This window comes from Gekko japonicus, unplaced genomic scaffold (genome assembly GCF_001447785.1).
Source record: "Gekko japonicus isolate JY-2015 unplaced genomic scaffold, Gekko_japonicus_V1.1 scaffold3567, whole genome shotgun sequence".
Classification (NCBI taxonomy): Eukaryota; Metazoa; Chordata; class Lepidosauria; order Squamata; family Gekkonidae; genus Gekko; species Gekko japonicus.
This window is the reverse complement of record NW_015174947.1, coordinates 88,971-111,339: the sequence shown is the minus strand read 5'-3', so window position 1 is coordinate 111,339 and position 22,369 is coordinate 88,971. Positions and strand designations below refer to the sequence as shown.

The 22,369-nt window shown below is 42.8% G+C and overlaps 1 protein-coding gene across 1 annotated transcript in view; it reads right to left on the bottom strand.

Moving 5' to 3' along the window:
• Positions 1–3,976: 3,976 nt before the first annotated feature.
• Positions 3,977–22,369, bottom strand: part of SAMM50 (SAMM50 sorting and assembly machinery component) — a 46,758-nt gene continuing 28,365 nt past the window's right edge. The window contains 4 exon segments of the mRNA XM_015425125.1: positions 3,977–4,146; positions 8,233–8,374; positions 8,610–8,756; positions 15,899–15,966. Of these exon segments, the coding sequence (XP_015280611.1) occupies positions 4,101–4,146; positions 8,233–8,374; positions 8,610–8,756; positions 15,899–15,966 (403 nt within the window). The 3' untranslated portion in view covers positions 3,977–4,100.

Below are 22,369 nucleotides of genomic sequence, written 5' to 3'. Positions count from 1 at the left end.
CAGTATTTCCACCCATATGACTTCTACTGGAGAGTTCATTCCCCTGAAGTTTTCTATTTTATTTGATTCTGTGCACTCTTTGATGTACAATGCAACACCACCAACAACCCATCCCTCCCAGTCCTGCCTATAGAGCTTATACCCAGGAATGACTGTATCCCATAGATTTCCCCTGTTCTACCATGTTTCTGAGATGCCTACTATATCTAAATTGTTATTGAACAACAAACACTCCTGCCACAAACACTGTAACCTCTCCAGGTCACCAGGTTTGGTTTCAAGATTTCAACACAATTACAAAAAATACTTGAGAGAGTCTAAACTCCACAAGCTCAGGGTAGTCTGCCACCAGATCTTTTAACGGTTCCCAACAGTCCAGGAGCAAAAGACCAAATCTCCCGTCTGGCTCTGGAACTTAATACATGAAGTCAGCTTTGCAGGTTGTGACTGCAGTCTGAGTTCAGAACAAGACAAGTAACTTGTTTGCTGGTAGTGGTCAAGAGTCTAAGACAACAGGGTTTAGGCTTTGAGATTTGTTAAAGACATATACCACAACACAATTAAAATATATTTTAGTTTATTTAGGTGCAAGTATATTAAAACAGGACAAGACTGTGAAGGTTGAAAATAACAAAAGCTTTGCTTATCCAGCACTTACTAAAACAGAATACATAGTCTCAAAGTTACCTTTCCAAGGTTTCAGAGATGCAGAGGTTCAGCATGCAAGATGTTCAATCCTTAGCCCATCCAGGCAAAGTCAGAATGGAATGCCATACTGGTACTGAGCTACTGGCCCACGCTAGGTTCAGTAGCCACAGACAACCTCCTCATAACTGAACTGGATCTTATTTTATAGAAAACTGGTCTCTCAAAGGGTCAGGCCTATACCCAATGAGAGGCCAGGAAAGTGATGTCAGTCCCCTAAGTTGCTAGGCAAGGGGCATCCCATAATGATATTTACATTCCATAATAATATCCATCCCATAATACTAAGAGCAGAGGGGATCAGAGAGCCATTCTGCAGTTATGGCCTCTGATACCTCTACACACAGGTGTTGCTAGGTCAATCAGTAGGAATGTGCCTAATTGGTTGGTAACAGGCTGGTACAGCTCTCTTATCAGTCACAGCTGCAAGCAATTTCACAAGGTCACTGTGTGCCTCTTCGTGCTATCTCTGGAGAGACTTTCTGTCTCTGGGCAAGTTTTATGACAGGCCTCGAAGGAAGCCTGAATCAGAGATTTCAAACAGACATTGGCATTAAGAAAGCATTTTTGTTTACAACTCCAGTTTCCCCATCTTGGCTTGGAGCTTTCAAGCACTGGCATATCCCTCTCCAGTAACCCTCACCTCCCTTGACACCTCAGTCACCACACATGGCCCTCAGTAACCATCGTGCCCTCACTTCCAAGTTCTATTATGCTCCTATCAATATTACCCTGAGTGTTTGCACAATCATCCCTTTGGACTGACTTATGCCGAACTGGAGACTCCCCAGCTTCTGTCGGCTTTCCCACTGTGATTTCTTTAAAAGCTGATGTGACACCTTTTTTTATATTAGTTGCCAGCAGCCAGGTTCCATTTTGGTTCAAGTGAAGCCCATCTCTTTTGTACAGGTTTGGCTTGCCCAGAAAGTTCCACAGTGCCGAACAAATCTAAACCCTTCCTCCCAGCACCATTTTCTCATCCATGCATTGAGAACCCTGATCTGTTTCTATCTAGCTGGCCCTGCATATGGAACCAACAGCACTTCTGAGAATGCTACCTTTGAGGTCTTGGCCTTTAACCTTCTGCCTAGTAACCCAAATTTTTCCTCCAGCACACATTTTCCAGTGTCATTGGTGCCAACATGCACCATGACTGCTGACTCCTCCCCAGCACTATCTATTTAGACAGTTTGTGATGTCCTCAACCTTTGCACCAGGCAAACAAGTCACCATGTGGTCAAAATGCCCATCACAGACCCCATTCTTTATGTTCCTAATGATGGAATCACCCACTACCAGAAGCCCACCTCCCCCAAGCGCCACAGAGTATCCGCAGTATGAGGATATTGGTTCATTGCCCAAAGGTGTCCCTTCTAAGGGATCACATCCCTCATCCTCAGACTGACACCCTCCAACCTCAACACTCTCCACAACAGTAGAAAAACTGTCAGCACAGGAGTGGGACTGGTGTCCCTGAGGGTCTCTTCTCCAAACCTCTCTCTCTTCCTCAGCTTCTCCAGGTCGGCAACACTAGCCTCAAGGGAACAAGACTGCTCCCTGAGAGCCACAAGCTCCGAGCAGTGAGTACACACCCATGATTTCCACCCAGTGTGTTGATATTAATATATTTCGACTTCCGCAAAACACCTGATAACCCCCGCTTCCCTGCTGGCTTTCTACCTTCATAACTGATTAGTGCCTTCCTTCATAACTGATTAGTGCCTGCTCAGCCACGTCCTGCTAAGTCAGCAGGGCCAGCTAGACTGGGAGAGTCCCAGGGAACAAGCCCCTCCCCCGCCTGGATCAAGCGACAACGCCAACCCGGCTTGAGGAGGAGCTTATCCCAGATGTAAAGGACTGTCCCACTCACTGAGCCACCGAAGAAAGAACTGTTTTAAATTTAGAACAAAGTGTGATTCCAGTGGCACCTTTAAGATCAACAAAGTTTTATTCACGGTATCAGCTTTCATGTGCATACACATATCTTCAGGTATACTGAAGTGTGCTTGCCATGAAAACTTATATCTGGAATAAAACTTACTTGAAAATTGTGCATGGACATATTTTAAGATCTTTGCAAACCTTTTACAGATGCTAATCTGTAGACCAGCCACCATTGTTGGGATTTTTTTGTTTCTCTTTAGGGGCTTGATTTATAGTATATTTTAAAGACTATTTAAAAAAAATTAATGGCCAGTAGCCACAAGTGGCAAACAACAAGAAGTGGCCAGTACCCAGGAGTCCACAATAGCTATGAATTCTCAACAGCCACAACAGGCAAGTGGTCACAATTGGCAGTAGCCAGGTGTAGCCACTACCTAGGAGCAGCCCAGTAGCCAGGAAAGAACAGTAGCAACATGGGGCCAGTTTACAGCAGTCAACAGTAGACAGAAAAGGCCAGCAGCCAGACATGGCCAGTATCCACAAGTGGTCAGTAGCAAGGAAGGGGAAGGTGGGACTTCTTTGAAGCTTTTGATACCATCGATTATTGTATCTTTCTGGATTGCCTTTCAGAACTGGGAGGCACTATTCTGCAATTGTACCTCAAGGGTAGGTTTTAGATTGTGCTGTTGGGGGGTCTGCTGCTTTGCCCCTGGGCCTCTGGCCAAGGTTCCATCTTGTCCCCCATGCTTTTCAACATCTGTGTAAAGCCACTGGGAGAGGTCATGCGGTGGGGTTTCGCCTTGAGTTTGCAGCTAGCTGTCTTGACCAATGGTATGTTTTGGGAAGGTGGTTGATAAAATTTAAAATAAAAAATGCTACATATAATCTGCATATTTATATGAAAAGTAAATCCCTCAATTATATGTAGCCAAACCCACCAATGCTGTTAAAACAACCTGAGTGCTCAACAGTTGGAAAAATGGTTTGGATCCTGTGGAGGAGGTTCTGTGAATTGTGGAGGTGGTGGTGGTATTTTCACCAATCCCTCCAATGATGTTCCCAGGAGTACCCTACCGGAAGAATTTTAGGCTGCTGCAGGAGGAAGCAGTCAGCAGAAGGGTTCTGCGAGACTGAAGTAAATGTCGTGAAAGCAGACTCATTAGATGATTCACTCACTTTTCAAACAGAAAAATAATAAGAGTAGATTTGGGCCAAGAACATTTTCAACTACACCTAGTCCAAATCCTTCTCATATCTTTATCTACAAGTGTAGATTATTATGCTGAGTCAGAGTGGGCTTTTTCTAGTCAAAGATCAAACAAAAAATCTCAATTTTTTCCAAAATATCAAGAATGCATCACACCACTAGGCACAATTCTTTTCTGCAGTTTTCTTTATTGACGTTAATCCATCATACATATTTATATTTAAGTGAAAGCCTCTTTGATACAGTTATGCCAATACTTGAATTCAGCAGCTCCTGTTGGGACAATGCTGTGAAATCACTGGCATTACAGGAATCTTATTCCAGCTCCAAACTGAATTCCATCACATATCCTAGAAGAATGAAAGAAATGGACAGACTTAATTCTGTTTCTATGATGATTTCATTTGAAAAGTAATTTACAATTCATTGTGCAAACACTTTTAGATAACTTGCACTTAGTTTTCTGGGTCTCCTACCGCTAAACAAAGATTATTGATTAAATCTCTCTCCTCCATTAAAGTTGAATGAAACAATATTCTACTATAATATGCTGATAATACATAGTTCTGTGGCTGGTAGCCAGGTGTGACCAGTAGCCACATGACTTGTTTTATACACTCATTAAACTTTCACCCATTCTAAACTATAATAATGCAGGTCCTAATTTTGATGAAGTCTTAAATGGAGTGTTCGTTAGACTAGACAATAAAATTAAAGCTTTTCTCAACTCTCAGAAATTAATGGAATTGAGAAACCATATGAACTCACTTAACTCAGATATTTTTGATATCATTGGAAATATTATTTCCTTGTTGAATCCTTATCTTACCACAGTTACATAAACTAACCACGGCCATATAAGAAAGACTCAGTTTGACCAGGATTGGAGACCCATGAGGCAAATCTTATGTACACTGATAGCCAAGTCTGATAATTCAGTTCAACTACTGTCCCGTTCCCAATATAAGCAGCTCTTGAAGAGGAAAAAACCCTCATATTGCAGATCACAGTGGGAAGCTTTGGATCTCTCCATCATACTAAAAATGATAAGAGGTTTTGGGAATTGATAGCTTTAGGCACTCAAGTTAGTAATTTTAACACTAATGCACTTATTCCAGCCAAAATGTGGTTTTGACATTTTTTTACTCTCTACAGTAACACCCAAACTGACTCATTTTCTGAGTATCCAGTTACGGATTTGGATGCTCTTCCAACCTGGGTTCCAATTTCAGCCTCAGAACATAATCAGCTGATTGGCATCTTGCCCTTAGGTAAAGCTCCTGGGAAGATTTGGTGCCCCCTGAGATATTTAAGCTGAATGCTCACTGGTGTTACCCAATTTTAGTTAGACTTTTCTTGGAAAATTGATTATACCTGTACTATTCCCTCCAATTGGAAACAAAGTATAATAATTCCTATTATAAAAAAGGCAACAGGCAGGACCCTGCTAATTATTACCCTATCAGTCTTTTGGATATTTCCACTAAATTATATACATATCTCTTATTCAAATTGGAAGATTGGGCACATTAACCAAACCTTTTCAATCCTGAACAAGCAGGTTTCCGTAAGGGTCATAGTACAGTTGATCACTGTTTGACACTGAAGGCCCTGATTCAGAAATATACCAAAAATTTAGAAGATGCCTCTATGTGACTTTTGTTGACCTCACTTCAGCCTTTGAATCCATTGAGTGATCAGGACTATGGGGCAAACTTGATAAAACAAACACTGATAGAAGGTTTTTTTAGGATACGGAGGGAACTATATTCCAACCTCACAGTCAGGGTAAGAGTGGGTTCACATGGCTCTCTTACGGACCCTATCCCATTAAGAAAGGGTGTATAACAAGGTTGTTTGTTGGCCCCCTTTCTGTTTAATTTTTATATCAATGATTTTGTCCAGGCCATGGAATCCCAGAACTCTGCCCCCCCCCCAAGGCTGGTTAGAAAATGTCAGTCCTGCTATATGCAAATGATATGGCAATCATATCTTTTACCAAAATTGGGCTCAGAAGGATGCTAGTTAGGCTGGCTGATTACTGTGATAGAGAGGAATTAAGAATTATTTATAATAAAACAAAAATTGTAGTCTTTGGTAATAACAGATTCAAGCACAGATGGACTATTAATGCTCATAAAATAGAACAATGTCCCTTCTTTAAATATCTAGGCATAGTATTGCATGGGTCTTTGTCTTGGCAGGCACATCTTGATGCCATTTGATGAACTGTCCACCGTACACGGGAAGCTATTTTAATATTTTTATTTTCAAAGGGTGGCCAGCCAATAGCCCCGGCCCTTAAAGTACTCCAGGGCAAAGTTTTCATGCAGCTTTTGTCTGGGGCTGAAATATGGTGTTGGAACAAGATAATACTCAACCAGCTTGAAACCATTCAAAACAACTTCTTAAGAAAAATGTTGTGTTTCCCTCAGGGAATTCCTGCTGCACACTTACGATTAGGACTACCCTTTATTACAACAATAGTCACTTGAAAACTATTAAAATACTATGAGAAACTTAACAGTATTTCTGAAGACCATTTGGTGAAATATTGTTTTTGGTACTACAGGGAAGGGAATCAGTGGTCCGATTTGCTGTCCCCTGTTCTGCAGTTATACTCCTTGCCCTCTTTAGCAGCTATAATGCTTTGGGACGCAAGCAAAATTTGTAATTGTTTTTTTGAAAAAGATGCCCTTTGTGATATCAGTATGGTCCAACAATCCAAATTCTCTCTGTGGTATCCTTGGATTAAAAAAAAAATCTCATTACTTAGCTGACCTCTATAATGGTACATTAAGAAAGGCATTTACTACTGCACATTTTCAAACTACGCCTTCTAAGTATCTAAAGGGCAGATTTCAAAAAAAGCCTCTGCTCTTGTGGTCTTAATCAGGTGGAAGATATTGCACACTGTGCTCTACATTGCATTTCTTACTATCTTAGTCTTAAACTTTTAAAGTTTTATCTGGTTATGTAAAAATGTTTTAACCCTTCTGTTGTGGAGGACACATTGTTTTATGTAGGTGAATATGCTGAGATGTTTTGGCCTGTGGCTACAACAATAACAATAAACTTCACAAGTGACCAGTAGCCAAGAATGGCCAGTAACTATGAGTAGCCAAGAGAGGGCAATATAAACAAGTAGCCAGCATCCACCAGTCAACTGTAGCTACAAGTGGCCAGCACCCAGGCATTGCAAGTGGCAAGTAGCTACAAATGGCAAGAAGGAAGGAGTCGTAAGTAGCCATGAGTATCCAGTAGCCATTAAGTGGTTGGTAGCCATAAGTTGCCAGTAGCTACAAATGGTCAGTAGCCAAGAGAGGCCAGCAACAATAAGTGGCTAGTATCCAAGTGTCAAAACTGGCCAGTAGCCAGGAATGGCCAGTAGCCACAAGCAGTCACAGTGTTTTTTTCCTATTTACCTTTAAACATTCTACCAACTTAAATGCTATATTAGTACATAGTAAGGTTAAGTCTGGTCCAAATGCAGACTTTGGTTTTAGGAGCACAGCCTCCTAAAGGTAACGTTCCATGTGACAATTGTAGTGTTTGTGCTAACTGTATGAAGATGAACAAGTTTCAGAATTCTCGTAATAAAGCTTCTTTATTAACTCCTTTGTGTATTATAATTTGAGAAAACTGGTTGATGCCATCAAATGTCCATGTAACCTAATACTGAGAGTGTTTGATATTGTGAAGGCCTATGGCCACATACAATAAAGTGATTCTGATGTAACCTAATATATATATAGGTATGATGTCCAGGTAAATCAAAACAAGAATCTCTGAACATAAGAGATAGGTTTGAATGCCTCTAGTGAAACATTTATTGGCCCCGAAGAATATGGATGAGCAATTAAGATTCTGGGTGACGGGAAAAGTGTCTGCTCCCACACTCCAGCTGGATCAGATTCTAGAAAGGGAAACATTTTGGATCTTGACTTACAAACTTTGGTGTCTCAAGGCTTGAATGAGGAAACTGATCGGCTGTCAGCAGACTGAACATTTTATTTGCATGCCTTTGTATGTTTAAATTGTTTTTTTGCTGTGGGGTTTACTTTAAGAGCTTGTTAATGACCAATGGAGGGCAGACTTGTTTAGCAGCTTCTCCAAGGTGTAGGCTGTATAGTTTTGGACTGAGGGGATGTATTTATCTTGTGGTGGGTATGATGCCTCTTGAGTTATTTCACAGGAAGAGACTCCCACATGTACATTGATGCTCTTAACTAAACCAGGTGAGATCGGCATGTGTGTGTTTTTCTGTGTAACTGTATATATATGTTAATTTGTTATTGTAATTTTATTTATTCATTTTCTAGAGATACTCAGAAGTAGAAATATTTGAAGCCCAATTTTATAAGATGAGTATATAATTCACTCCAATTACGTATACTTTTTAAAAACAATCTGAAAAAAACATCATAGCACCAGACCTGTCTCCACTTTGCACCCCCATGGGGATACAATAGTTGAGTTCTAACCGAGCAATGTTTCCAAGCCTGAGAACTATTCCAGCACCGTAAGACCACCGAATACATTCTGCCAGCCTACGAATATGGGCTTTAGGACCTTCTCCTGAGAAAGGAAATAAAGCCAATGAGAATACAAGTAAAAGACATATTCAGACCAGTGAGTAGCTCAACTTTTTGTTTCGGTACAGGGAAAAGTATTTCATATATCCCTCTTCAAACACATAATTCAACCCTACTTAGGAGCATGCCTACAAGGTTTTGGTATACCTTAGGATTTTGCAGGAGAAACTCAAATGCCTTACTAAAGAACTGTGGGTTTTTATGTGCTTGATTCTTACCATAGTTAAGGTTGCAAAGGTTACCAGCATTAAGGAAAAAATGTGTTCGAAAGAGATCTCCAAATCCTCCACGGCCAGGACGAAAAGGGAGAGGTGTATACAAATGTAGGCCACCAGCCCAGTAAGCTTCACCTCCAAGGTAATCACCTAGAAAAGTAAGCAATAGAAAACATCATCTAGAGAAACAAAGGCCCAGGGGGAATAGGGGTGGTGGTTCCTGTCTGAATTTCATGCAAAGAACTACAACTTCTCTGCATCCCTCTCCTACTGCAGACAAACTCCCCATCATGCTCCTCCTGGGAGACGAGGGACTCCTAGGAGCAACATGAGATGGGAGTTGGAGGACTGCTGTTGAAGGGGGAGTAATTGGAAAAAATTGCCCGTCTTTTCCGTAGGATCCAACCCCAATTTTTCCCCCTTGAGCCCCCCCCATTTTTCCAAAGTCCCCCCCCCATGGTTTCAAAATACTTGGAAATTTACATCACATTCTTAGTATGAACTATTTCACACAATACAAGGCAAGCACTCAAGCACTGTTAACCTACTATACATTTCCAAAATTGCTTCCACAATCAGAAACAACATTGCCTCTTGGCATCTATAGCCAGTGAGTAGGAAACCAACCCAAAAGGCAGCATAATATATTCTGTGATAAAGCCATCAACTACCTTGAGCCAGCAGTGTTCTTAAACACAGCTAAGATCAAAAGTCTACAAATACCTAGCCCTCTGTGAGGTAATTAGAGTTCAGTCAGATTTCTGGGGACACGCAACTAGAGCAAGCAAACAGGGCAAGTGAACAAGGATTTTGCAAAGTATTGGTGCCAACGAAGGGGAGGGGGATCATATGGTCATTAGACTCAGTCAACTATTGCCTGAGGCATGGGGGCCCCAACTGGGTCATCAGGCTCTTTGTAAGAAGTCACTCAGGTTCCTGGGAGTGACAGTGGAATTTTCTGTGGGAGTTCGGCGAATTTGAGGGAGACTCCAGGCTAAAAGCAAGAAACAGCCCTAGTGGCCCTCTGCATTATCCTTCTTAGTATGGGATATGAGTAGTTTCAGGTAAAAAAAACATTCATAGCCTTAATAGCTTCAAACAATAAAACCACAAATGAATACAGAAAGTCAGAAGCAGGTTGGGGGGGCCATGCAGTGTTTTAGAAAGAGTCCTGCATGAATGCCTGCTGGACCGAAGTTGTATGTACTCAGTGCAAGCAGCTCTGCTCTCAAAGAATAGGCTCATTCCCTCAAGGTTAGGCTTAAGGTAAAGGTAAAGGTTCCCTTGCTCGAAAGCCAGTCGAATCCAACTCTAGGGTTGCGGTGCTCATCTCCGTTTCAAAGCCGAAGAGCCAGCGCTGTCCGAAGACGTTTCTGTGGTCATGTGGCCGGCATGACTAAACACCAAGGTGCACGGAACGCTGTTACCTTCCCACCGAAGTGGTACCTATTTATCTACTTGCAATTTCTTGCTTTCAAACTGCTAGGTTGGCAGGAGCTGGAACTTGAGACAGGAGCTCACACCATCATGCGGCACCCGGGTCTTGAACTGCTGAACTACTGACCTTCCACAGCCTGCAGTTCAGCGTCTTAACCACTTGAGCCACCGCAGCTCCTCAGGTTAGGCTTACTGACTTAGAAAAACTGGAAGATGTAGAGAGGACCATTTTCTCAAATCAGATGTTCTCTCATGCCAAGGATAGCCCTCTGAGGTTGGGCGAATGTGAGTTCTTGGTAGTGGTCAATCATTAGGAATACTAAGAGCAGAGTTTGCCATGGGAATCTTGATTGAATGGTGACTTGCCTTCCTAGTTATGAAGGCTGTGGACACCACATACTATCTATATAAGCTGATAGCTAGATAAGCTGATAGTTAGTGCAGGAGTCAGCAGCCATAGTGCTCATAAACACCAGTGACATCCAGAATCTCGAAAGGTAGCATTCTAAAATTCACTTGCTACCTGTTTCACGTACAGGGATAGATAAGACAGGTTATGGGTCTCAATGCATTGATAAGAAAGTGGTGCTGGGAGGCAGATTAGAAACTTTCTGGGCCAAGCCAAACCTGAATAAGAGAGCCAGGTAATGCTTGAAACAAAATGGAATCAGCCTGGTGGCGCTTAATACCAAAAAGGCTGCAGAACTGCTTGTAGCTTGGGGGGAAACCAACTGGAGTTGGGGAGAATCCAGGCTGTGATGATTCACTTGTAAGAGACAATGGGATAGGTGATAAATGTAAGTTAGGGGGGAGGCAGGATAGAATTCAACACAAAAGTGGGGAGGTAAATGATGGTCATTTAAGGAATCAGAAGTGGATAAGGATCTCTGGAGAGGGAAACAAGATACAGATAGTCAATGCTGTAGGACAAGGGACCAGTGAATGTGATTTATGACTGTGATTTTTGATATTCTTCTTGACATGTAGAATGACAGCTGTCACTGTGCCTTATTAGGAGTCTGATTAAAGTGAATTAGACTTTAAAATTTAGCCCAGACAGCAGAGCTGTAGAGTAGAATTAATTAGAATATTATGATAATAGTTACAAGTTCTTTTCTTAGAGTCAGAAAATAATGGAATGGAATGTACATCTGAAATTATAAGCTCTTCAGATGAAGGACATCTGAGAAGTTGAGCTATGAGAGAGAAAGAGTCTCAGTGTTCTCAAAACAAATATCTTCTTATGCAGAGCAGAGCAACTGGCCCCAAAAGGTCTGCAAAGAGCAAAGTTTTATGTAATCAGGAAACTCCCTAGTTTCATGCTGAAGCAAATAAGCCAGGAATGATGCCAGAAGGAGGCCCCACTGTTCATTGATCCTTTTCTACTGTTCCAGGACCAGATAAACTGATGCAATTATTGACACTTAAGATCCAGATTGGGGTTCGCCAATAGAGAAATGCCAGCTAAAATCATGCTTTGATGATGAGACCTGTTGGACACCAATTAAAGATTTCTTAATGTATAAACTGTAATGATGACATTTGGGGTATAAGAGCTATTGCCCTTCCTGGTTGGGGCTGAATACAGCTTGGAGTTACTGGGTGCCAAGGTATCCAGTCCTGTATTTTCCTGATTATTGCAATAAACAGATATTTATCCTCTCCCTGGACTCCAACCATGCATTCCTTATTCGGCCCCAGGAGCACACAGGGCACAGATTTGTGCATCAATGCTAAAAGCCTGAACCAAGGTAGAGGAGCCGTAATGTTTGGTGCTAAATCACAAGTTAGTTTCCAAAGGGGAAACATTTGGGCTTAAGATGCTTTCTTTATTTGTTCCAAGTAATAAGAACTGCCGCTATGAGTTTATTAGTATATTTTAAACAGTCATCATATTTCTACAATTATCCAAGAACCACAATAAGTAACTCAAAGGAATCATGGAATATTCTTGTCCTAAAACACACCAAGGTGTATCTTTGTACGTATGAAAGTATTTGCATAAAATTTTAACTTTTGCACCCTGGTAATACTTAACAAGATTTTAGGACATCAGTACTCCATCTTACATAAAGCAGACAATTCTATTCTAAACTTCTTATTTGGTCCCATATATTTCATAATATCCTTTTGCCATAGATATAAAGTTTTGAATATTTATAGACAAATTTTCAAGTAGAAAAAGAATTTTTGGAAGTAGCTTCATCTTAAATCTGTTTATTTCCCCTAGCCAAGAAAGCTAAGGACATGTAGACATATCTTTAAAAAAATCTCTGACCACAATTTTGAATAATTATTTTTAAACAACTCAGGTTTAGCGAAAGCAATACACACAGGTTTTCAATTGGAGCATTTGCAAATTTAATCCTGTTGATTCAAAAGTCTGATTCCTGTAATTGTGCTTCAGATATTTCTACTTCTGTCAGAACCCTGCCTAACCTAACAAACAGGAAGTTGCTTAAATGTTATTAACCTGCCCAAACTACTTGTTTATTCAAATATTTATATCTCATTTTCCCCTGTGACTCAAGGCAGCTTACAAATCATACTGAAAAGCGTAATATGGGTGTACAAAAAAAATTTTTTCTCCCCAACTCCATTTTAATCTATGGGGACCATTATAGTCAACTAGGAGTAAGGCCCATTGTGGGAAGAAATACGAGATTTCGAAAGACAATCTGATATCACTAAGGCTTCAAAACTTGGGGTATTGCTAAATCTCAAAAGCACCATTGAGCCGGCTACATATCTGACTTCAGTGGAGGGAAAGAACTCTAGAAGGGCATTCGCCCTAGCCAGATGTTCTGCCCTTCCATCTGCAGTTATTCAAGGCAGGTATAATAAAAACCCCTACCCTGAAAGGTTATGTTCATGCACTTCATGTGAGGTCAAATCAGTAGAGCATATGTTTTTCCGTTGCCCATTCGACAGAGAGGCTCGTCTTAAAATCATTACCCCATTAGTTGATAGGATACCTGGTCACATCAATACGAACAAAGCAAGGCTTCGCTGGCTTCTATCAGATAAGGATGCAGAGATTACACGTTCAGTTGCTGAGTTCTGTGCATTGATGCTTAGATTGCGGGAGTCGCATTTAAAAAAATTTAAATTTAGATTTTATTCTGTATATTATCTGTTTTTTCCTTCTTTTTCATACTATGTTTGTATTGTATGCTGGTCTTAAGACCATAATAATAAAACTAATAACTAATACAACGGGCTTTAGAAAGAAGCTCCAGGTGAGTGTCCCAGCTGTGCCTGGTGGGGCAGCAGAGGGAAGGGGAAAATAGAGGGAGGGGAGCCATGTTTATTTCCTTTTGCTTAGTTATAAGCAGGGCTGTCTCAAGTCATTTTGCTGCCCCAAGTGGGTCGTATGGGAGGAGAGCCTCATGGTAACAGGAATAGTTCCCTTCACCCCTGACTTATGTAGATTTGGAGCTGTGTAGTAGCAGCTAAGGTAGAAAAGCACCTCCTCCTATGCCATGTTTTTGTTGACATAAGTAAGGCTTCAGAATGAGTGATCGTGCCAATCTATGTGACAGATGTTTGACAGTCACAGGAACCAGAGCTAACCGGTTCAGACTGGAGCTGAGGAAAGCAATGTCACAGTGACTCAGCAGCAAGCTGATTGGCTGGTCACTGTATATAAGTGATTGTCGACTGTATTTTTCCTTCTACTTGAGTGCGTGTATTGCGAAGCACTTTGACGGTGAGCTGTATATATTGGATAATAAAAACTGTACATAGTTAACCACAGAACTGTATAAGTGTGGTTTGCTACAGTTAGCTCTTAGCAGGGCATAACTGGGACTTGGCTGGTGAAGACTGACTCAACCATACGCACTGCACGACAGTTTTCTGGGTTCCAAGAGTCTGGAAAGCAATTACAGGGACCATTTAAGAGTTGTATTAGGAGTCCCAATTTAGTGCCTGTGGACACCATGGTACCTGTGGGCACCTTTCCTGGTACCCACCAAGTGTTTTTAGAAAATTGGCAGGGTCAAGCAGAGAGTTCACCCAGCACGACTTCTGAGAGCTAGTTGGCTGAATCGATTTTTATAAACACTGCTTTCAGCAGTAGCTGCCATCAGAGTACAAGGATCTTCACTGCATGGCTGAAGGTAAGCTTGTGTGTATGCAAGAAAATATTTTAAACAATATTATAGAATCACAGAGTTGGAAGGGACCTCCAGGGTCATCTAGTCCAACACCCTGCACAATGCAGGGAATTCACAAATACTTCCCCCCACACACACATCGCCTGTGATTGCTGTTTCACACCCAGAAAATTACAAAAAACCTCCAGGATCTCCAGCCAAACTGGCCTGGAGATAAATTGCTTCCTGACTCCAACATGGAGATCAGCATTTCCCTGGGCCTGTAAGAAAGGGCCACAAGAACTAAGCACTGATGGAACCCTTCCTGCCCTCCCTCTCATGATCTGCCTAAGTTCAACGAATCAGCATTGCTGTCAGATGGCCATTTAGCCTCTGTTTGAAAACCTCTGAAGAAGGAGGGCCCACCACCTCCTGAGGAAGCCTGTTCCCCTGAGGAACTGCTCTGACTGTCAGGAAGTTCTTCCTCATGTTTGGCCAATAACTCTTCTGATTTAATTTCAACCCGTTAGTTCTGGTCCAACCTTCTGGGGCAACAGAAAACAACTCTGTACCATCCTCTATAGGACAGCCCTTCAGGTACTTGAAGATGGTTATCATATCACCTCTCAGTCAGCCTGAAATTAAGTGTTACTATTTGGACTACACATAACCTCTGTCCTGGTTCGGTGGCCGCGGGACGTAGACCCCACCCTCTAGAGATGCCCCAACCGCCCGACTCACCCAGGAACCAGCAGAGGAGAGGAGCAACTATGATGCCATGGCAACCGGTGGAGCCGCAGTCCGGCTCCGCAGCACGGGAAGCCCCGGGAGAGACAACCTTTGGCGACCCAGAGGGTTGTAGCAGCGTCGGCAGAGCACGGCCCCTGGAGCGTGCACCCCGGAACCTTACCCCAGTGAGCAACATTGTGGAGGGAGAGCTGAGGGTGGACACGGCGAGGAGCCCGGAATGCCCAGACGGCGTCCGGACTTATCACCAGGGGTGGGGCCAGACTGGGAGTAGAGGGGGCGGGGGACACAGGTGGTGCTGGGAGTGGAGAAGTGGGAATAAAAGGAGAGAGATGCCGAGGGGCCGGAAAGGAGAAACGTGCGACGGAACTGAGCTGAGAGAAACGGAGATTGAGAGAGAGAGAGAGGAAGATCGAGAGAGAGAGGTGTCCTGTGCACGCCAGCAGAGGGACTTAAGGGGTGACATTAACCCCGTTCCCTGACTATCTGAAGCCCCACGGCAAACTCCTCCTTAACGAACTCCCTCCAACTCCCAGGACCGTCCGCCCTAGTGGGAAGCCAGACGCCATGGCCACGGGTGGGTCAGCCTGACAACCTCATTTCCTGAAATTCTGTGACTGGCTCCACCTCCTGCAGCAGCCCACCACCCTGTGTCAAAGTTCCAAAGCTGACCCCAAGCTCAAAATGTTTGGGACCCTGATTTATACTGCTCTTTTACACTGTGATTGGGGTATTAGCACAGTCACACATTGTCAAAATAATCAAAGCATTCATATATATGAGGGAGGTGGGGGAAAATACTTCAACCCAGTTGGGACCTAGAACATTTCCCACTCCATTATTTCTTATGGGACAATTACAATATTACAACGTGATTTTCTATAATATGGCACTCTTCAGGAACATAACCTACTACATTATGGCAGAACTAGCTGTACTCTTCAGACCATTCTCTGGGTTCTTCTAACACTCATTATAGTGGATGTAACCTACTCAGAAAGAGTCTCATACCTTCACTCTGAGGTCCAATGCTGTACATATTGAATCCACGCACGCTTGTTGGTCCACCAAGGTAAAATCTAAAAGAAATCAGAAGAGCCATTACAACATACAGAGAGCCACTGCTGTGATGGTTAGTGCTGGGCTAGGATCTGAGAGACCAAGATTCACATCCCCTCTCTGCCCTGGGTAGCTTGGCTGGGTGACCTTGAGCCACACAGTCTCAGCCTAACCTTAACTTGCAGTGTTACAAGGATAAAATGGTGGAGGAGAGAGGAATGATATAAGCCACTTTGGGTTCCACTGTGGAGAAAGGCAGAGTATAAATCAATAAAATAGAAGTAACAAAACTTCCCAACTAGTGAGATGAGGAAAATGCAACCATGAATACGTGCTTCTGTTAAAGAACTCAATACAAGGAATGTTATTTTTTTTACATTAAATAGCTTAGTTCTATTAATTATTGGATTATTTTAAGCCGTTTGGCAGGAAAATATACCCACTACACTCAGGGAAAGCTATATGTGGATCTGAAATCAACATTCGATTCAATTCCTAGGACATGTTTTAGGCAAAAACTCAAGAAAACTACAACAGACCAAATATGGATGCTTTATGATAATTCAACAACCCAGGTTAGATGTGGGTCAGAAGGGCAAATGACAAGAGTCAAACAGGGATGTCTGATGGCTCCACTTACATTGAGGTTTCCAAGTTATCAAGAATTACCCCCAGATATTTAAAAGACCTAACCTGCTCTAGTTCATTGCCCTCTAAAATCTATTTATACCTTTGTTCTCACTTAACCCCCCCCCCGAATATCTTCAACTTTGAAGAGTTGTCAGACCTACCGTAGGAAAGGTGGACAGTACCTTCCAGCAGAGATTACAGCTTTCAGTGCTAAGATACTGTCTCATCTACTTACATGGAGCAGCAACCTGGCTCTACAGGATAAATGAGACTATAGATTCGCTGCTAATACAATTCTTGTGTCAGATCTGTGGGATCCCGAAATATGTGACTGGTACTGCCCTTAGACTGGAACTTGACCAGCATTCAGTTGAATCTAGGGCTTGGATACTGGCATTAAATCTGAAACTCAAGCGAATGTTTTCTGAGTATAATAGTGTATTATATTATATGGAACAAGATAATTTCTCCGGTCCATGGAATTGGGCTATAATAGAAAAACTGAATATACCCAGGGAAAGTTGTTTTTGTATTAAGGAGGCCCCTAGCCCAAAAGATTATCAAGCAGCTGATTATGAAAACTGATTTCAAGAGCACTATCTGCTGGTCTAGGTGTGTCTGCTCTCCTCTCTGTTTGGGAATCCCACCACTCTTCATAAACCCAAAATACTTGTTTAGCCTTTCAGTTCCAAGATAAAGATGAGCAATTATGCTCATAAGATTAAATGTGCTACCATCTGTGACCTCCGAAAGCCAAATATTAGGTACACTGCTTTCCGATAGATATTGCGGTTGTGGCTTTCAGATCATAAAAACTGAAACGTGTTTTATTTGAATGACCACAGTATAAGGAGGCTAGAAAAAAGTGGATCAATGCCCCAGCAAAACAAGCCCTCCCGAAACATTTTAGTTACCAATATTTTACTGGATCCTAGGCCAGCAAATACACTTTTGTTCAGGCCATGACAAGACACCTTCTCCAATATAGCACAGCCTGTTCTCTCTGGCCTGAATTCTTCCTTTCATTCTTAGCTGGGATAGAATGATACTACTCAAGATCTGCAGGTCAGAGGAGTAGAGGAAGGAAGAAATTGCTTTGTTATAACAGTTCGAGTAACCTGGTAAGTCTGGTCCACACCTTATGTCAGCATTTCTTATGTGTCACACAGGCCAGGGCTCCCTAGTCTTAGGGGAGAAGGGATAAAGCAGGGGCCCAGCCCTAAGGAGGGCAAGAACCCTGGTGAAAGAGCTTGGAGGAGGGCCAGGTGGAGCAGCAAGAGCACGGGAGGAGCAATCAGAAAGAAGGCCCACCAGTATTAACTTCCTGTAAAGCAAAGGTCTCCTCTGGTGCAATGGCCTCCTTGAGAGAAAGGGCTTGCTCATGAGTAGGAGAGGGAAACAGGACTCCTCTCAGGTAAAATCCTTCTTGAGGGGAAGGGCTTGCTTGTGGCCAGGTAAAGAGGGAAAAGGATCCCAGCTGAAGGCAGTAAGGGGGCAGCGGACTGAAGACTGGGAGAAGGCTGGGGGCAGGTAGGAAGCCACCATGCTTCCTGAAACCTCAGAAGTTGACAGCACAGTCCTGGTCCCCGGGGCAGCCAGGAAGAACTTTGCATGCCTGACCCAGGTGGACAGGCTACCTCTGGCTTAATCCTTAAGGAACTGTATAGCAGCCAGGACAGGAGAGAAGGGCACAGGTGGGAAAAGCGGCCCTAGCAGTGAGGTGTAAACAGGTGGAGGTGAGGAGCAGTCAGCTGACCGGACCAGAAGGTGATACTGACCTCTGGAGTTGGCACTATAAAGGAATGAAGCCATTAAAGAACCAGCTTCACAGTTCTGGTATGTTGCTTCATCTCTCACAATGTAGAGAAAAGATTGCCCCTTCCCAAGACAACGTACCCCCTGGCCCAGGGGACTTCACACTGAGATTCACTGTGTATTATTCCAGTATGAAATATCTAGCAGTAATCATTTGTTAGTTACCGGCTTACCTGTAACTGCTGTCCTTTCAGTGGCCATCTATGTATTCACACTGATGAGCTTTGTGCACAAGACTTTAGATTGGAAACTTCCGGAGTTATCCTTCTAGGTACAAAAACTTTCCATCAGAAATGCAGCATTGGACTGCACATGGCTGAAAGAAGTTATGCCTTCCAGCTCATTTCCTACTGAAACATAAGAGTACACTGCAGCAAAGACCCTTGCTATGGTAAAAGGTTGTGTGATGGCACAGATGTCTGCTTGAAGAACAACAGTTACAGGTAAGCATTTGCCATCTGGGGTCAGAGCCCTGAGCCCACTGGACACCGCCCCAGCCGGGGACAGGTGTCCAAGAACTCCACAGAGGGGGTCTTTACTCCCCAAGGCCCAGTAAAGGGTAGCTCAGAAGGGGGAGGCTGACCTTGATGAAGGACAACTCATCCACCAAGGCCAGGTCCAGGATTGAGCAGTGGGGGCTGAAGATGTCTCCCAGGTACAAGAAAGTTATTTATTATTTATTTATTAAATCAGATTTACTAGGCAGCCCTTCCTTACAAGTAGGGCCCAAGGTGGCTTACAACAAAATAATATACAATAAGTAATTTAAACCGACATTAAAACTACCCCAAAACAGATCAATAAATAAGCCAATATACATTCCAGATGACGGGGGGAAATTCAGCTCCCCAGCCTTGTGGGGGAGGGGTTACATGGGATGGGGAGAGAGTATGAGTGTTCCAGAAGTCATACTATCCCGTCTCTGTCCTCAACCAAATGCCTGGCAGAACATCTTTGCCTTGCATGCCCTGTAGAAAGGTAATAACTCCTGCAGGGCACTAATGTTTCCTGGCAGACTCCCACCAGCTGGGGGCCAGGGCCAAAAAAGCGCTGACCCTGGTTGAGGACAGGAAGTTCTTATTCCCAGAGTATAACGCTCCTCCACGGCATACTGAGAGAGGCGGTCCCAAAGGTATGTAGGTCCCTGACTGCTAAGGGCCTTAAAGGCCAAGACCAAAACCTTGAACTTGATCCGGTGCTCCACTGGGAGCCAGTACAGCTCACGTAGCACAGGTTGGTTGTGCTGTCCGGGGTGTGTGCGTGTGTGTGTGCAGCTGCATTCTTGATCCGTTGGAGTTTCCGGGTCAGGCGCAAAGGTACGCCCATGTAGACCAAATTATAGTAGTCTATCCTGGAGGTGACCACTGCATGGATTACCATGGCCAGGTCTGGGCGAGACAGGTAGGGAGCCAGTTGCCTAACCTGGCGCAGTTGGAAAAATGCCAGTTTGGCAACCTTCGCAACCTGGGCCTCCAGGGTCAAGAAGGGGTCCAAAGTCACGCCCAGGCTCTTGACGGTCTGCACTGATGATAGAGGCACACCCTCAAGAGTCAGGAGGTAGAAGCCCAACCGAGGCTCCCACCCACCCAGCCACAGAACCTCCATCTTACCTGGATTCAGTTGCAGCCAACCCTACTCTAACCATCTCACCACAGCCTCTAAACCCTCAACTAAATTCCCGGGAAGGGTATCCGGCCGGCCACCCATCAACAGAAATAGCTGGGTGTCATTAAAATAGCGACAGTCAAGATGAATATTTAACCTAGATTGCTATTCTTATTTCAAACAATTCCAATTTTAAAAAATCAACAGTATTTTAAGCAAGTGAAGAAACTGATCTGGCTATTTATTTGGCAAGACAAACGATCAAGGATAAAAACGAAAGCATTACAGGATAGAAAGGAAAGAGGAGGTTTTGCAGTACCAGTTTGGCATCTTTATTATAAAGCGGCAGCCTTGACCTGGATGAAAGAGTGGATTACACTGGAAAATCCAAGATTGTTAAAACTAGAAGGATATGATTTGAAATTAGGATGGCATGCTTTTGTATGGTACGGGAAAAGTGATATTCATAAATATTTTAAGCAACATATGATAAGAGCAGCATTGTTAAAGGTCTGGGAAGAGACCAAAAGATTGATGTATACAAGAATACCGAAATGGGTCTCACCACTAGAGGCCTTTATAAACCCCAATTTACTAAAGATCAGCTATGGAGATATGAAGAACTTCTAGACAAGAAAAACAACTTAAATACGCAAGACAGTTTTCAAAGACAGGGTATTTGCCTGAACTGGTGGGAAAGGGTGCAACTTGATTCCAGATATGCTAAAGATAAACAAACTGGTTTTCTTGATAAATCTGTAGAATTGGATAAAATCCTACTATGTGTAGATGGAAAATTTATAAAACTATTTTATACATTGTTATTAGATATGAAAATGCAAGATGAAGTAGTAAAAATTTTAATGGTTAAATGGGCACAGAATGTGGGGCATGATATAGAGATGTGGAAAAATAATATTAAATATACAAAAGCAAAATCAGTTGAATCTTTGAAAAAACAGCAGAGACCTGCCCTAGGTCAGCCCTTTGGATTCAGTTTCCAAGCAGGTAATGAATAGGCAGTAAATGTTGTTGATGGAGAGGTCCCTTAGGGACCAGGTCTCTTGAAGAGAAATGATGTCAAATTTCTCAATAAAGGTCCTAAAGTCCAAATCACCAAATTTGTTTCCCCATCCTGCTATATTCCAAGAGGTTATTTGTACAGTTGGTCTTCCTATGCATTCCAAATGTTGGTTCTTCAGGTCTAGTCAATCTAATTCAGCTATACGATTCAAGGCTGGATTATCTTCTGAGCGTATACATCCATTAAACACCTCTTGGGTTGTACTAGGGGGTGAATGAGGTTGTACAATAGAGTTGTTTACATTTAAAGGGGATGCTTTTACAGGGTCGTTGGTAGATAGATCAATGTCATTCCTCGCAGGATGGGTAAAAGTCTGTTGGGAAGTAGTCAAAGAGCTCACTCTTTCAAAGGGGCATGTATATATACATGCCATAGGAGACTTGGGGACCGATAGGTCCGTCATAGGTAGCTCATCTAGAGGCATCTCAGAAGAAAACTTGAGGTTTCAAGTTTTTAATCTCTTGTAGTTTACAGGTCCTGGTGGTTAGTTTATCAGTAGTTATTTGTTGCTTAGCATTGATAGGAGATCCAGAAGGATTGAGAGCATCTTCTTTCAAGAAATTAGATAGTTGGACAGAGGGCACACAGGTCCTGGGGTCCGCAAGAACTATAAGGTCTTGTTGATTTACTTAGTCAGCACAAGGGGTATGTGTAATACATAGAAATTGGGGGTTTAAATCGGGGGTTCTTGAATCATCTTGGGATATTAAATTCATGGGTGTCACCGCATCCTTCTTTAGCAGCATTTCCTGTGGAGATGGGTACAGTTCTGGTTCAATAACTCTTTTCTTGCACAAAGGGCGAATAATAGTTATGGAAAAATCAAGAGGGAAAAATCCCTTTAGATTGTAGCGTTCCTTTCTTCTTAAAAATCAGAGAGGGAATTTTTTGGGAGGAAAAAGTAATCATAACTCTTTGGGCTTGGTGCGGAGGGCTGAGAGGAGACGTATCCAATACATCAATCTCTGAAGGTCTTCACTTGAGGAGGGTAGAAAGATGAGCTCTTGTTCTAGGGGCACCCAACAGTTAGGAGTTTATTTCCAGTGTCCACGGACAGTAAGGTATACTTTCCTTGGTTGGTAAATGAGCTAGTAGAAGTTATTATTTGAAGGTTTCCCAAGGGAGTTAACATGCTCATGACTCTCCGTAGAGGCTTGCCTTAAACTGTCCTGGCCCCCAGGGGGCTTTGAAGGTGTAAGGTGACCACAATTGCTGTTTGTTAAAAATTTGGAAATCTTTGCGGACAGGCACTGGATCTGTGAAAGTATATTCTGGGTTCCTTGAAATAT